This window comes from Aulonocara sp. 'chitande type north' Nkhata Bay, linkage group LG20 (assembly GCF_057382095.1).
Source record: "Aulonocara sp. 'chitande type north' Nkhata Bay isolate Kocher_YH1m ecotype deep benthic linkage group LG20, A_spYH_male_GT1.1, whole genome shotgun sequence".
NCBI classification, from domain to species: domain Eukaryota; kingdom Metazoa; phylum Chordata; class Actinopteri; order Cichliformes; family Cichlidae; genus Aulonocara; species Aulonocara sp. 'chitande type north' Nkhata Bay.
The window spans coordinates 35,466,461-35,483,822 of record NC_141363.1 but is presented as its reverse complement, the minus strand read 5'-3'; the positions used below and the strand labels follow the sequence as shown (position 1 = coordinate 35,483,822).

At 43.9% G+C, this 17,362-nt stretch overlaps 1 protein-coding gene across 1 annotated transcript in view; it reads right to left on the bottom strand.

Annotated features, from left to right (window-relative positions):
* camta1a (calmodulin binding transcription activator 1a) overlaps positions 1 to 17,362 on the bottom strand; it is a 277,762-nt gene that overhangs the window by 27,845 nt on the left and 232,555 nt on the right. The window contains exons 7-9 of the mRNA XM_086276641.1: positions 8,764 to 8,917; positions 3,974 to 4,114; positions 1,025 to 3,351 (exon numbers count right to left, since the gene is read on the bottom strand). Coding sequence (XP_086132767.1) covers positions 1,025 to 3,351; positions 3,974 to 4,114; positions 8,764 to 8,917 — 2,622 coding nt within the window. The remainder of the gene's footprint in view (positions 1 to 1,024; positions 3,352 to 3,973; positions 4,115 to 8,763; positions 8,918 to 17,362) is intronic.

Sequence of the window (17,362 nt, the reverse complement as noted above, 5' to 3'; positions counted from 1 at the left end):
ACATAGATAATAGGACTTTTGTTTTCTATGGGTCTGCATCAGCAAAGACAGCAAAGTCTTTTCTAATATAATGCATGTGAGTGTTTAATTAAAATTTGACAACTTCATTTTTTACTATTGTTACTGTTGTTATATTTGTCGTGTTATCATGTGTGTTGCTTTACAGGTATTCAAATTTCTGACATAAAACCTTTGGTTTGCTATGATTTCACATTAGTTGTTGTGCTGGCCAGATCTTGCTGTGGATAATTCAGATAATTTAGTTTGAAGTGAACATGATGAACAGGCCCCCAAAAATATACAATTTAAACAATAAATTTGTCAATCTAATGGGTATTTATAAGGATAGCCTATTCTTATATGAAGCGTCTGCTTAAGTTAAATAAGAAGGGTCTTTGTTCACTGTCCTGTCTGAATTCCTGTGCATTTGGGCTGCTGTTCTATTCTTTTGGTTTCTTTGCCAAACATTCAAAACTCAACATTTTTTACCTTATGTGAGCCAATCAGCTTCTGTTGCCTGTGTTTTAAATCTCAGTGCTGTTCTGCATTTTTGTTTCCAGATTCTCATTCATGTCCCATTTGCTCCATATCTCCACCTCATTCTGGTCATTCAGAGAGCTTCTTTCAAGTCTATGTCTGCTTTATTTTCACCATCACCAGCACATGGACTCCAGGGGTACTGTCCTACCTTCTACCATATCAGCTTTGCCATGTTCCTTTATAGGAGTCAAATCACCAAATAGCTTGTTACTCAGATTCAATAAATTCAATTAATTTTTTTCTAATAATCAATCCTCAGTCAATTATTAATTTACATACCTAACATTGTATTTTTTAATTTTCTAAATTTTTTGTATAAAAAAAACAACACCTCAGACAGCACTTTAGATGAGTGGGCTACTCTAAAAAATGTTAGAGTGTTCTTGTGCAGAAGTGACTATTACAAATATGACTATTGTGAGTCCTTCTAATCTCTTTCAACAATTAGGCTGGTATATAAATGACCAAAAAGAAAAAAACTCACCTCAGGGTAGGACCACTCAGGCGAGTAGTCAGTGACCATGAAAAGACGGCCTGTAGCCTGAAGCATCCCCAGAGCACCCTGGGCTACAGCTGCAGAAACCACCTCTGCTACATTCATGTAGGACAATGAGCCGGTCTCTCCTGTGCCTCCTCCTGCACTGGCCCCTCCACTTAAAGACTGGGGGCTGCAGCAGGGTTGGAGGCAGAGCTCTGAGGGGCTGTAACCAGAGCCCCTGGCTCCTCCATCTTCCTGGCCCTGCTGTGGGGGCCCACCAGCTGTGGTCTGGTTATCTGAGTTGTGAGATGTGACAAGCTGGTGAGCATATAAGGTCCCTCCAGCTGACATGGCTGTTCCACTACCATCCACAGAGATGAAGTCATTAATCAGGTCAGAAAACTGGTTTCCAAAAGAGATGTCAAAGTGATCCAGACTTATCTCCATGCCTGTCCCTCCAGCTCCTCCGTTACTGGCTGCTCCACCCAGACCCTGGTGGGTTCCTACAGCATTGTAGAGTCCCTGCACCATGCCCGTGCCTTGGAGAAGAGGCTGCAGCTGCTGTTGCTGTTGGGGGTGGTTGTTGCTATCACTGGCGTTGTTTCCATTATGAATTGCTACCCCTTCACCCACACCTCCTGTCCCTCCATCGCCGCCATCTGAAGCCTGCTGCAGGTAACGTTCTGTTCCTCCTCTCTCTCCATTTCCTGCCCCACATCCCTGGATGTGATCACCAGCTTTGAGCAGATTTTCAGCTCCATTCTCGGTGGCTCCAGTCTGACCTGAATTCACATTCCCAGGTTGCTCTAGACCAACCACCTCCTCGTGCTCAGTGCCCAGCCCAGGAAAGGCCCCCTGGTATTGTAGCAGCTGGAGAGAGCCAGCCTGGCCAGGCCCTTCTGTGGGTGAGCCTCCATTGCAGTTGGTTCTGTGCTGGGTCTGATGGGTCTGATGGGTCTGATGGTGGTGATGAAGGTGGCCATTACTGCCAGGTGAGTCTGTTTTTACAACTTGTAACCCCATATAAGCTCCAGAGTCATGGGAGTTGTGCTCCATCAAATGTGTTTTCTGGCCCATGCTGGGCCTCCCCTGCTGAGTCTGGTTGGTCTGAGATGCATCCTGGAGGAAGAAGCTGGGGGAACGATTCTGATGTTGCATGTGAGGACTGGACATGGCTTGACCATAGCTCACTGTGGTAGTGCTGGACGTATAGTCTTGCTTGGCATCGATGGCACTGAAATCCATTTGCTCCAAGGTAGTGCTGGGACTCAAACCACCTCCAGATGGAAGCAGGGAGCCTGTGGCTGTCAGACTGAGGCTGCCCTGACCTGAACCAGCACCAGATGACACAGATACGCCACTCCCACAGTTCACTACTGCCCCCACCTGGTAGCCACTCTCCTTGGCCAGCTGCTGCTCAAATGATGTATCTTCTGTTTTGATGTTCTTTATGAGAGCTGAGTTGAAAGTGTAGGTATTATCTGGCATGGTGGGGGAGCGTTGTAGACTGCCATTGGTGCTAGCACTGCCACCAGAGGAAGACGAGGTGGAGGAGGAGTTTCCCTCTGTCTTCATTGCGCTGCCTCCATAGGTCTGGCCTTGTTTGGGGTTGTTCAGGAAGCAGTCGGGATCAAAGTTCATATTAGTTTCTGGGATCTTGATGGTTCCCGAGTCCAGACTGCTGGAGAGCACCAGTTCCTCAGACACCCCAGCTGTAGACAACATGGAAAGACTGTCTCCTGCAGTGGTAGTCCCAGGTTCTCCTACACCTCCACTGGGGAAAGCAAATTTGTGACGATCAGAGGTCACAGACAGCACCAGGCCCTGTGAAGTGGCATCTGCACCCATGAGGTGAGTATTTGGACCCCCAGTAGGAGACATGCTGTAGACAGGGTCTCCAGGGACCTCAGACATAAAGACACTCTGAGACAGGCCAGACATGACAGAGGCCACATGACTCATCCCTGTCACCACAGGGCTATCAGCCATGTCCGGATCGCTGTTGAGGCCACTGCTGATGGAGACAGGTGAGTTCTGAGTGGTGTCAGGGACCTCAACCTGGTTTGTAGATGACACCTCTGTGCTGTTCTGGTGTAGCAGGACAGGCTTGTGGACTTTTCCATTACGTTTCTCCCTGGTGCTACCCCCTCCAGTCCCTCCCCCAGAGCTTTTTCCTCCACCATGGGCACTGTGCTCTGTTTTCCCCTCAGACACATCGTTGTTCTGTACCTCTGAGTGGGCACTGCTGTATCCCCCTGAGCGGGGGTCCACTTTTGGGGAGATAATGCGGTGTTTGGCACTGTTGCATTTGTGGTGCACACTGCTTCCTGCACCTATACAAGGGCAAACAGAGCAAAAGAGGTTTGGGATTTAGCTGTGTGAGGGAGTAAAACAGGCAAATTTATTCTATTGATTTCCAAGTGCTTAAAAATTAGGCAAATCTACTATTCAATGAACTGAGGCAAAGATGGATTATTAGTTTGTTTTTGTATTTATAATTTTGTGCAACATAATCTTCTTCATGTGATAAATCCTCTCATAGGCATAAGGCGATGTAAGTGTATGGGACGCTCTGCACGCCTTGTTATCTTAAAAATAACAATGGAAGTGGGGGTTACTTAGAGTAATTTGTTCTCTAAATTAGAAAACCTTCACTCTCTACATTCTTTTTCTGATTAAAAAAGTCAGTGAAATAACACAGCTGAAAATATGCTATTGAGATTAGCATAAAATTTGAAAAGCACAAGGCTATTTCAGATATGCCCCTGACACAGATATTAGGAACTTTAAAAGATAATAGGGCCCTACATTTGATTTCACTATTAAATCACCAACCCATAAAAGAACAACCTTCTCTGATTTACAACATACTAAACATTATCTTTATGTCCTCTCGCTGAATTTTTGAGTTCTCTCTTTTATAGAATAAACTCCTTCCCACCCACTAGCCCTTACCCAGGGTGCCCGTGCAGAGGCAGTTGTGAGTCCGGGGAGGTGGCTTAGTTTGGTGGCTGTCCAGAATCTGTTGCACTAGCTGCTCCACTGAGAAGCCAGAGCTGCTGTTCCCATTGCTGCAAGTCCACTTGATGCCATGAACTGCCGGGAGAGAGGAGGAGACAGAGATGTCAGCCAGCCCAACAGACCACCAGCCACGCCAACCCCCCGCCCCACCCACTGCCCTCCCTGTCTACCTACTAGAACACCTCATGCTGGTCACCTCTCCCAAAAAAAGTTTCCACATAAAAACAGTTAGTATTTCTGGTTTTCCCTAAAGATAAAACAATCCACCGACTCAGACAGACTAGTTTCAATAAAGAATCTAAATGGCAGTACCTTTGATTATTTGTTCAGTCTCTATCATTTCTTCCCTATTAGACTGAAACAGCTCTAAATTTCCCCCCTTACCCTAAACCCCCTGTTTCCTTTCTTAGTGCAGCATTGATCGGTTGCTTTCCCCTCGTATCACTTCAACATAATGTCAAGCCTTTTGTATTGGACTGCTTGTTTTTGTTGTGCTTCTTTTTCTCCTATATGTCGGTGCCCGCTGCTACTCCATGGCGTCTCCTCTGTGAGTGCTGATGAAGGTGACAGCAAGCTCAATCTTTCCGCTCGCCACCCTTACCCTGACCTATGACTCTGTTCTGACGGGAAAAGCTTCTGGGAAAGAACATCACCAATCTGCTGCTGCCGGATCGGCTGCTGCACCAAGGGAAAAAGGGAGGTTTTCTCCTGTAAGGCTCCACTCGCTTGCCTCAGTCACACCTCACTAGCACCTCCTAATACTTTTCATCGCTCCACTTGTCAAGCAGCCACCACTTCTGATGAGACAGATAGTGGTTTCAGTGGCTGTAAGGTGGTAGGAGACATCACTGAGTGCTGCAGAGCTCAGGCTCTCAACTGGGGAAAAAGGTAATATTTCAGAAGTGAGGCATATTTAGACTATCAAACAAAATCAAGCCAGCTTTAATTCAAGTTCTCTACACTCTAGTACCTCCTTTGGTTAAATATGCAAGTGAGATACATAAAGAGAATGAGGTTCAGAGCATGTATGAAAAAAGCTGAGGATTTGCTTAGTGCATGTCTGTTTGCACTTGAGATAAAAGGAGATGAAAACAGCGTAAGAGGGTGAGGGTAATGGAGATTAAAGACAGAGCTAGTTAAATTGAAGTGAAAAAAGCTGGGAAACATGATTGCATGACTGTGATAAGGATCAAACTTGAAAGCTCTACATTCCTTTGGTAGATTACAGGCTGGTCACCAGCAGATGTCAGCAGAGCTGTAGTGATCAAGCTAAGATCATACGCTCCACAGAAAACTAACTGTGGCAGGTTATAGAAACATGAATAGGATTCAGTTTGATGTATAATAAAGTCAGATTTATTCAGCCATTAATCTACTGTGGGTGAGCTAAAAAAAAAAGAGAGAAAAAAGGAAAAAAAGCAGATAACAAATGTGAGGGGCAAGTTTCAGCTAACGTTATTACAATTATTGCACAAATTGTGTTTGGAGGTTAAACCACTTTAACCTCTTGACTTTGTATTATGTAAATATACAAAATAGTACTAATGAAATGATGCTAATAAAGATAACAAGGCAAAATGGTGTCGTGAATTTCCGTCCATAGCAAAGCAACATGGAAGCTTCAGGACAGATGAATGTCTGTGCTGATGATCAAACTCAGAGAGGGTGACAGAGCAAGAGTGAGAGCGTAATGCAACAACTTACATCCACCATGCAGCGCCATGCCTATCCTATTTGTCCAAACAATCTTGTTTCCCCTCTGCCCTGATCCCTCATGCCAGATTGCCACAGCCCTGTTCATCTAGACGGGTGTCACCCCTGAAGGCTCTGAGTTGTTGACGTACAGTTACCACCGTGTCTGCCTGTCTGCTCTTCTCACTGAGGGTTATATTATAAAGCAGACATGACAGGAGCACTGCCACTAGGTTTAATCCCAGTGGAAGCAACAGCCCAGGCACCAAACGGCGACCTATTCATATGATCATTCTGATGATTGGATCCTGTCATGAGCAGCATCATACAGGCCTAATGACAAAAGCAGTTGATGCTGGGCATCTCCCACTCGGTTGTCTCTGCACCACTGGACATTATATGGGACAGCAGAGTACAACAGTTTATATGATGGCCAGTGCTGTCTGTCTTGCCTTGGTCTGTTCTACTCTGGCCCTGTCTGTCTAGCCTGGAGACAAGCCTTCTGTCTGTCTGAGTGTTTGTTAAAACTGCTCATGCGCTATCTGTCAGCAGGCTTGGGGCATAGCTGCAGAGTGCTGCGTGTTTATTGCATTAGACCAAAAGAGTGAATCAAGCTGGCTGCCTTGTCTATGGAACTGTAGCGTGACTGTGTACCGATGCCCCTCTCTTACCCCCACCCTCAGCCCCCCCCCCCATCTTCTTGCTACTTCTCTTTCTCATCAAACACCGCGGGGTGTTAAGGATGACGAGGTCAGACAAGGCCATGTTTCACAGGGCTTATATTTGAACTACTGTGTGTGAGCATTCGTGCATGTGAAAGGTTTTGTGACTGAGAGCAAGAATGTGTGTGTGTGTTTTGTTGTGGAGAGACAGAATAAGCTCAACTGATCCATGAAATCCACATTTTTCCTTTGTTGTTGTTTTTTTTGTATCATTAGACATGTCAAATGGTTTGTGCAGTGAAATTTTGTGAAAAGCACAACAAAAAGGGAAGAGCAAGACAAAGGGGGGCAATTATTTTGGAAAAATTGGCATTGATCTGGAAAAAAATAACGATTTGATTTAAAACTAAGATTGTGCTGACAAAATTCAGCTTGTGAAATTGGAACCATCATCAGTTTCTAAGAAAGAAAACAAGAACAATTTCCAAACATAAGCCAGACATGAAAACACTGAAATGTGTACTGTGGAAATTTTGCGCTTTGCATTTGATGCTCAAACTCTAAAGTTTAAATTTAGATTTTGTACATTCCTGATAAAGTGAGAAAATAAAATTGTTCAGCTGGTTACCCATGCATTTTGTCCCGATAGTTTCACTATACAACCTAAATGGCACATATAAGTTCTGCTACGTTCTGTTATATACGAAGGGGGAGTCTTAAAACTACACACACATTTGAACCCAACATCTTGAAACAAACACAACAAAATAGAAAAATGACTATATTTGGGGAGCTAATTTATGATATAAATAAAGCATGATTCACAGAGGCCAACTTCATCACAAGTTTTAGCTTCTGCTCCCTGTGTTGAGATTAAGGTTGCTATCTCACATGGCCACTAGATGGCAATGTTGCTCTATCATTGAGTTCATGTTGACATGTCTTGTGCTCCAGGAGAAAGAGAGAAGGATGGAGAGGAGAAGAAAGACAGAAAGCAGAGACAGAAAGAAGGAGAGGGATTTTTTTTTTTGCTCTTTATGTAGCCCCTCGTGTAGCCTGGCAGCTAGAAGGCATCTCACACTCACTCTCTTTGTCCCAACAACTCCCAAAGTTAATGACTTTACGCATTACTGCAAATGGTGCTTGATTTTTACATTAAGCCACAGATGTAATGAATACAGTAGGCTGTTGTTGCTCAGCGACTGTCCTGAGGTAAGGCTTTATGTTAAAATGACCTAAAACTAATGCTGTGATGAGGGTAACAATACAGCCTAGACCCCAGTGATGATGGCCTGGACTGCCTATTCAGTATGCAGCCAGCACGTGTGTGTGTGTGTGTGTGTGTGTGTGCTTGTAAAGCTGCTGACACCTTCCTCTTTACCTAGCCACATCACCAATAATTGGCCATTGGAATATCAGTCACAGCTCTGCTGGCCCCTGCCAGATACGCCCGAATTAGAGTGTGGTTGTTAAAGGTATCTTAACAGCTCTCTGAAAGATTTTCAATGCCCCCACAAGGTCCCCTTTTGGCTATTATCATCAGCAGACAAACCCTGACTTTTTTTTTTTTCCAAAACATTGCCTCGATCTTTGAGCAGGTCGAGAGACTCATAAAAACACATAATGCAACTCACAGAGCATTAGTAAAGCTGATTAACAACAGAGATCAATCCACTGAGGGGGGAGAGAGACAGAAAGAGCCAGATAAGGGGTGAAGGGGGATTTCTGGTGAGTCAGACATTCTTGCTCCCACGCACTAAAATGAATCAATAACCAGCTTGCTGCCCTCCTCTGCTTTGACTTCCTTCATGGACCAGAGGGGAGATGTACTCTCTCAGTCTGGCCGGAGTGGTGCCAGAGGTCTAGGGGAAGAGCTGAACTTTGACCTCCAAGTAAGAGACAGCTCCAGGAAGAGCACAAGCACTCATTTAAAATTGCAGGAATACTAGCCAAAGATGTTCTCTGACTGAGGTGCTGAGGGCACTTAGTGTACCAGCTATAAGATAATAGGACTGGAACATAAATAATCAGGCAAAAACAGGTGCCAGTAGTCTTTCCATGCATGCACATGCAGGTGTGCATAGAGACTATTAAGGCCTAATTTGCTGTTACAGCCTCTGCTCATATTAAAGGCTATGAATAAAAGCTAATGCATGCATAGCCCAAAACAGTATTACTCAAGTTCTCACACATGGACTACTGTTGTTCATTTTGAGATTAATGGACACAAAAAGCTGCCCAATGAGGCTGCTCTTCTGCATGACATGATTAAAAAGCTATTTCCTTGTTTGTAAAGAAGTCATTTTAAATTTTAAAAGTGTGCGTGTTTCCGTCAAACAAGCTGCCCTGCTTCAAAATTCCTCAACTCACACATGGGTTTGAGCTGGCCGATCAGTTCCTCCTTGGTCCACTTGGCCCACTCTTTCTTGTCTGTATTGATGGAACACAGAATAGGTCCACATGGTTTCCCACAATCCTCGATCGCTGGAACATTCAAATAGTGGACGAGCACAATATCAGGGTTCTGTGGGGAAATCAGAGGGAGCAGGATGGTTACACAAATGCAAGAAATAAAAGCTTGATTTGCAAAGATGAAGACTAGAAACAAGTCAATTTATCTGCAAGGACAGTTAGAAGATTTGTTGAAGTGAGATATTCAGTCCTTCTAAAAAAGTGAGTATTCTTTTGAAATAAGTGGTAAAAAAAAAAAAAATTCAGCTCAAGCATTGTATTGAGTCAAATAAACTCAAAACCAGCTTGTCAATTTTTCTTACACTCTTTATTTAATTCTTAATTTTAGTGAAAAATTCTCAAAACCAAAGCTACCAAACAAGATAATAATACACAATCTCACATTCACAACTTCAGCAGTTTTCTGTACATGAGAGGGAATTGGGCCTGTCTCATAAATGACAGATATTCAGCATAGTGCAGGAAAAAATTGAGACTTTGGGGATTGATAGTACACATCATGCAGTAAACTGTAACAAGTGCTAAACAAGTCCTCGATAATCACCAGTGGTGAGACAGCACCTGTCTTTGGACTTTCAAAGCAAATAGGCTGGTCCCTGTCTTCATCAGACTAATCTCACACAGACAGCATGTTAACAATTTCAAAATCAGTTTGTGTTTTGCCAACAAATAGACCTGATTATGCAATTGCACTTAAAAACAGAAATGAATAATGATAGTTGATAAGGTTCGATAGGGTAGAGTGTTAATAATGATTATTAAAATGAGTTGTTACTGCTTTGAAAAAACAAATGTTGATAAAACACACATATTTGTAATAATTTCACTTAACAAATCCAGTGTGATTACTGGGCAGTCTTGAAACAAGTTAGCACAGCTAATAACAGTCTTGACGGACACAAGAGGGCTTCAAACATCCACATGCTGTGTGATGTGCATGCAACGCAACCAGCTTCTATAATTACCTTTATAGTGTACAATTTGTTAAGATAAAAAAAGACCCATATTTACATAATCTTCTGAACATTCTTACACATTTTTCTGTTCTTACATAATATATTATTCTCAAAATAGATCAATTAGACATACAATCACAAGGCTTGGTTAGATTAGGATTTTTTTGCAGTGCATAGTGGATAATCTGTTCCATGGTTTCTTAAGGATATAATGGAGTGATAGTGACACATGCAGTACTCGTAGCTACTGTGTCTCAGATGAGAGGGCTTTTATGTGGAACAAGCCAGCTGGTTGGTGAGAAGTAAATGTTGCTGAATTAGAAACCCTGCATGGTATCCCTCACACAGACAACAAAGCCCAAGAACAGAAGAGGAAATGCACAATCCAAAACATAGCCAGGCAGCAGAACAAATCTGGGATCAGAAATCTGCAATAATCTCACTCATTATGAGACTGTATCTCTGCATCTCCAAATGTGTGATTGGATGCGTATACTAGTGCGTGTGCTCATTAATGTGTGTATTTGTACGTGCATATGTGTGTTAATTACAATGTGTGCTTGTGTAACACACGTATGGCATTTTGTCAAGTCCTCCCACATGGTGAGATGATGCCCTCAATTAACTCTGCCCGTATTTACCAAGTCAAAACTCAATAATTTTCCGCCTGCAAATTGTTACTGGGTTACCTCTGCAAATTCTCTAAATTGACAGCTTATGAATAATAGGTAGCGTTTAAAGGAATGTTGTGCAGGTGTGAATAACATCCATTCACTTCTGTATTCATAAAAAGCTTTGATTACCCAGCTCTCACAAGGAATGTTCTTATTTCAGTCTTTATCATTTCTGTTTCACTGTCAACATCTGATTGCCACTAAAACCAACAAAGACAAACAAGGTAAAATATCCCCATACTGACACATACACCTGACCCATACACAGCTAAATGTGCAAACACACATATGGGTACAACCACAGGAAGAGATGCTCTCATTACATGGTCTCTGGGTATGCTTGTTAATCTTTTCTGAATGTTTGGCCTTGGAGTGTTCCTGTTGGTTGAAAGAAACAGAAGGAGATTTATTTGTCTTTTACAGAAGTAAATCACACAAAATCACACTTACATGTGTGCATGCAATTGCAGCTAAATAAGATGCAAGAATGGACAAACCGACTGAGACCTTGATCGAGAAAAATGCTGTGACAACACGTGCGTGACTGCAGTTTGAGGCTTCATCAGTACTAAGTGGCAAATAAATCAAGGTGCTGCTACTGTAGGTCTGTGCTCCCTCTCACTGTGAACCATTAATCTGTGACTATGCCCCCCTCCATCCCCAACCACAATCTCTTCCACCGCCTCCCACTCTGATTTTCCTTTTACATCAGGCAGGGGTGTGGTTGGAGGGACACACAGATACACAGAACCAGTTACTTCTGTGAAAACGTCCCAACATGCGAACAACTACCATCTCTGATGTGTTTGGGCACTCACGGTTCAGCAGTACATAATGCAATCTATGGAAGACAGATGACCTTCCCTCACCACTAGCAGCAGAAGCTGGATCTAGACATTGCTTTGTGTTATCGTACTGCTTTCCTTGTCCCCTGTCATTGGCATGGACACTAGGTGATGACTGCTGCCCTGTTTGGATGGAGATGGCACAGGCGGTGTGCAATGCCCCCAGATGGCATCACCAGCTGTGTCAATAGCCAAGAGATGCCCTCAATCTTTACTTGGAATGAAAGCGCAGAATGTAGACAGCTTCATTCAATTATGAACGTACATAAATGTATGTGGCTCTATGGGCACAGTCGGGAGTGAATGTGCACAGAAATAGAGCACATGTAGAAGTGTGCGCAAACACACAAGCGCACACGAAAACAGACTGAGCAAGGACAAACTAATTAGCATAGTGTAACAGACACACATGTACTCACAAGACACATAAGGCTTAGTTGAACACAATCATACACGTGGATACGCACAATCTCCTTCCTCCAACGCCCACACTCCCAGCTGTTTCCTACCTTTTCACACATAGCTACACAAATATGCACACACACGTATAACACGATCAACACAAAGGAAGAGACCATGAGGTAGTCTTATAGCTCATCCAAATATAAGTAATCTTTATGTTTGCGTTTTACTATTAGGAATTTGCTACCCATTGTAAACCAAGAAGAGAGCCAGAGGCATATAACGTCTGGAACTTTCACTCTTTTTTCAGTCTTGTTTTACTTCTTTCTCTCCTCTTACTTTAGAACATATTTAACAGTTCTCTCTCAACTCAGGCCTACCTCCACTCAAAGAGGAAAACAACACAATGAAAGTGTAAAGCGTCACATAAATCTATCAGGATGGTAATTTAATTTAATTTCCTGCTGGCTGCTTTCTTTTTCCACAGTGTAATATCAGTGAGTTGGTTTTCCAAGTGTAGGGGGAAAAGGCTGAGGGTGACTTTTTGCCTGGATAGTCTTTTTCAGAGAAAATGAGATCTCATTAACTTATTGATTAATTGTGTAATGTAGTCTTTGGTTGTTTTTTTCCTCTTATTTCTCATGCAAGTCTCAAGGCAGAGCTCCAGCCTCTGCTCTGCAGCGGTGGGGAAGACTAGAACAGAGTTACAGGAACCTGTGGTGTGCATTTGCATGTGCAAACATTTTAGGCATTTTAGACAACACCGCCATGGATGAACTGGATTCATTGTAAACAACTAGAGACAGGCAACTAGAAAACAGATTCCTACATCAGATGTATTGACCTCACAGAGTTCTGTCCTGAAGATCATTAAATTAGTCTGGGATTATATAAGGGAAGACAGAAAAAGTAAAACAGACTAAAAAGGGGCTGCTCGGGTCAGGTTAGGTCGGAGGATTGATTACATGTGCACGCAGCACACTTTCATGCACACTCTGAATGGAAGCACGGAGAACTGGCCAGTAAAGAGACAGACGGGCAGTAAAAACTTAATGGGTTTTTTGACAGTTCCACCCATGCAGTGGCTCACTGGGATTTGTCCTTGTATGCCCGTTGACCAATACGCAACTGTGTATTTGTATATTATTATATTCTTACATGAGCCGGACATTGCTTGTCAGCATCTGTGCCAATCACTCATGTGTATTAATCCATGAATTTATCATGTATGCATAAAATATAACATGTGTAGCTAGTATTTTGATGATGCTGTGTTGTGTTAATGTTTACTGCGCCTCCCTAGAACAGATGGATAGATGTTGAGCTAATTACTAGAGGAGTCTTGGGGAGTCAGCCATGGGGGCGGAAGGCCTGCTGTGTGGTGGAGCTCCTTCCTGCCCCTCCTTTCACCGATCTCTCTCAAAAACACAGTGAAAAACACCAACATACAACGGAATGAATGCACATATAAAATAATACAGTCACGCACACACAGACAATTACAGTCTAATATACAACGCACGAGACAAGCATGAAAAAGGTGTAGTGCCAACACTCACGCGCACACACATGCATATGCAAGACATCGCCATCGCAACCAAAGGATAAAGGTGCTGTTGTAGCCAGGCAACAGGTTTCTCTGGCACCCACGCACTTAGAGGCAGCCAGTGCTCCTACGATCTCTCAGTGAATGCCTACCCCCTCCTGAAGTCATACACCCTGCTCTACTCCAAAAGACAAGGAGGGAGAGAAAGGGAGAGAGATTCGCTGATGGAGCTGAAGACGGAGTTAGATGTTGGTGGAGACAGATACAATGACCTTCTACTTTGTGCTGAATGTATAATAGTGAATGTGCGTGTATAACTGCACAGAGATATAACGAACTGAGACTCGAGCACAAATTACATCTGTTGGTAAAATCTGGTGTGAGTGGTCAAGTGATGTGTCGGCTGTCTCGTTAAGTCTCTGTGACCTTGCCACAAGTGTGCCGCTCTCTTGGAGTTCTTCCATGTAGCTGCTCCTCCAACAGTCCACCATAGCTCATTAAGAGACAAAAAAGGCAAGGGAAAGAGAGAATTTGAGACAGAGATACATGGAAAGACAGAGGAAGAGAGAAAGAAGAATGAGGGTAACAGCTCTTATATTGTCATTCAGGCAGCTCTGCTCCATGATTGTACTCCACCATAGTAGGCCTCGCTTTCACAACTCGTGCACAGGAGCGATAAGAACACCATTAACATGAAAGAATCTTAATTGAGAGGGGATGCTTCATGGAACAAGGATGAGCCAGGGAGTGAAGGAGGGAAACCTTGTTCCACTCTGATAAAATAACCGACACTGAAAAAGTGGGGGGATTCAAAGTCTGTCATACTGAAGGAAAGTGCAGAGCAGACAGGAAATTAGGTATGGGAAAAGCCCCTCTTTCCACTTTCAGGGAAATAAGCAAAACACTAAAAAAAACTGAGGCAGTTCAGTGTGGAAGAATTGAACCAGCAGGCTATAGGATATCCATTTCAATACAAAATATCAAGAAAGCAGAAGCAGTCAATTGTTTTGTCACAAACATTCAGCATCAAGGCATAAATACAGCAGGGATGGGTGAGGATGTCTCTGCCTTTGTATCGGAGTCTGCCTACATTAGATTATAAATAGCATTTGAATGAGCGTCTAGAGGCAGATTTCTGTATGTTAGTTGGTGTATGTACATCAGTATGCGTGCAGAATGAGTGCAATGAGCTGTGAGTCTGAATTGAGTCCACTGACTGCATATTCATGCTGTCTGTATGTGCAGTGCATATTAGAATTTGTTGTTTGCATCGTTGCATTTGCCTGTGCGGTTTCATGTGAATATGGAACACCTGTGCACCGGATGTATGTCTTGCATGTCATGTGCTCACAGTCTGCAGAATAAGTACGAGGGGTGATTAAGGCTCTCTTCACTTGGCTATGCGGGGGCAGCTGCCCTGGCAGTGGCATGGTGATGGATAGCATCGGGTGCCAGTCATTAGGCAGCCTCCTGGCCTCTGGCACTGAGGTTGCACTCTTAAACACTGCCCTCCCCCGCCCATCCCCAAACACCACCGCTCATTTCAAGGTCAACTGCCTCTGTGGTGATATAAGTTCACCTTCACAAGTCACAAGACTTCTTCCTTTTGTTTGGAACCTTTATCGTTCCCTGCCAAAGGGTGTGTTTTGGAATGCGGGGGTGGCTGGCTGGTGCCTTGCCTCATGCCGGCACACAGAAGCACAGACATGCGCACGCAGTTCATCAGCACACACGCAAACTCACACTCACAAACACACACTGAGGTAAACAAAACCCTATGTCAAACCCTCCCAAATAGGTAGCAAACAGCCCGAAGCTCCTGTCGAGCTAGCAGAGCAAACCCCTATCTGAACCTGCTTCTCTCTGGGTTATCTATGACAACCTCTTTGTTTAAATGTTCCCAGTTTAGAATACAGACACTCTAATTGGGGTGTCTAGAGTCAAAGCACAACTTAACTGCTACAGTTCACCTTCTACTGCATCTAGCTCTCCATCAATTACAGCACTGCCTGAGTGCCAAGCTAAAATGATGCCTGGGGTGAGTATCAATCCAGGGTAAGAGTCAGTTTACAGGGGGCTTTCTTAATGTGAACTGCATCAAATGCCTGTGTCCAAGGTATGCGAGAGGAATGGCAGAGCAGGGGGCACAGCAGGAGATCCTGATTTAGGGAAGATTCATACTCCACCTCTTTACTTCCACTACCTAGTGTACTGGCTGGGAGATATGAAAGGCAGAACTTGGAACTTTTGAGGACCAGGAAGAGGCCAGCATGTTTGAGTGTGTTTCAGAGGAAGCCAGGGGCTGAAGCCTGTGATGTTTAATTCAGTAGCACATAATCACTCCGATGGAGTTGAGAGCGGGGCTTTAAATAACTCAGCTTAGAGGGGCAGAATGGCTTCACTCTGGGTGGGGGAATGCAAGTTTGTGTGTATGCGTGTGCGCGTATGTGCACTTGTGTGTGTAATTGTGGAGATATGTGAGTGCATTTTGCAATTCTACACGTCTGCGAGAATCCAAGAGAGTGCTCCACTATTTTTGTGTGTGGCTCCTCCCCGCTTTGAAATATTTTATTTGTGCAATGCACCACAGTAAAAGGTGGAGTGTGTTTGTTGCCTTGCCAAGTATCTGCATGCATTACAATAAAAGTGCAAAAGGCCAGTATTCAGAGCTTGAATATGGAGCAGCATTCTGGATGCCAAGCAGGCAGTAAGTCAGGCAGTAAGCCAGGCAGTGAGGCATCGAAGCTCCTTTAGCTGCCACAACACAACTCACAGTTTACAGCCCACTTATTCTTCCTAAGGCCCTTACAGAACACACTACCCTCTCCATTAGCTGCGGTGGTCCCAAGTGAGAGTCAATGCTACACAGGGGCGAGCTGGGAAAGGGCCAACCGGAGCCCAACTGACTGCCATAATGGCCTTAGCAGAGCCCATGGCAGTTATCCTAAAATTCAGTGGCCAAGCAGGTGACACCAAGTAACATGGGAGTAAAAGCAGGGAGAGAAAGTTAGTGAGCCCTCTCAGACATAGTGGGGCTTTAACCATGTGTTCTCTCTCTTTATGGTTCTTTTCTTTTGTTTCCACCTCACAATAACCTCACAACCCCTGGCTTTCTCTGAGTCTTTTTCATCACCTCGCTCTCTTATTTTCATCTCTTCCTCTTAGGGCATACTGCAATTCATTTGGAGGAAGAAACATTGCTAATGCCATCTCTCTTTACTCCCTCTCTTTGGCTCTTGCTCTCTTTCATATCAGTGCTGAGTCTGATTTGTTTGTGCGCGTGTGTTGTCTTTCTCTCTGTGCCAGTCGACAAGGCGTACTATTTATGTGCCTCTGCCCATGTCTGTAAGCGAATCAGGACTTCACAGGAGCAGCCAGGGGAGTGAGATGTGCTGGTGCATTTCTAAACAGGGAGTCACAGGGAGGACTGATGTGTGCCCAGCTGCAAGACGGTCCAACCTGGCCACTATCTTCCTTCGCAATAGCTCGCTGAAGAACAATAGATAACGCCACTGGTCAGCATCAGAAACAACTGCTGGGGTTGTATCACAGAACTGACCCAGTCAGGCACAAAGTGTTGTGAACATGAATGCACACATATGTAGATATGTACTTACACCACAAAGCATCAGGAGCCTTTCACACATTGACAACAGTAGCCACAGGACTGCTGAGCCTGTGTCCTCTGTCAAACAGGGTGAGGGGTTCATTGTTATTACTGGGCTGGATAGTGGAGCAGTCCCTGAACTCAGCTTGGCAAGACCTCTCTCTGGAGATATACGCAGAAACCTCTGCACATGCACATGAGCAAACACACACACACACAAAACATACAAATGGGTAATCAAATGTCTACCAATGGGGGAAAAAAAATGCTCAAATGGTTTCCTAGCAACCAATGGTGTGTACTGGGTCCACATGAAAAATGAAAAATAAAGACAGTGTGTGAATGGGTACTTGTGTGTGTGTGTGAGACAGAATGAAAAAATAAGGTTCAGATTAACAGTGCACATTAGAAAGATATAGAGGTGTTTTTGGACTGAAGTACAGAGATGAGACATTGTGCATTGAATA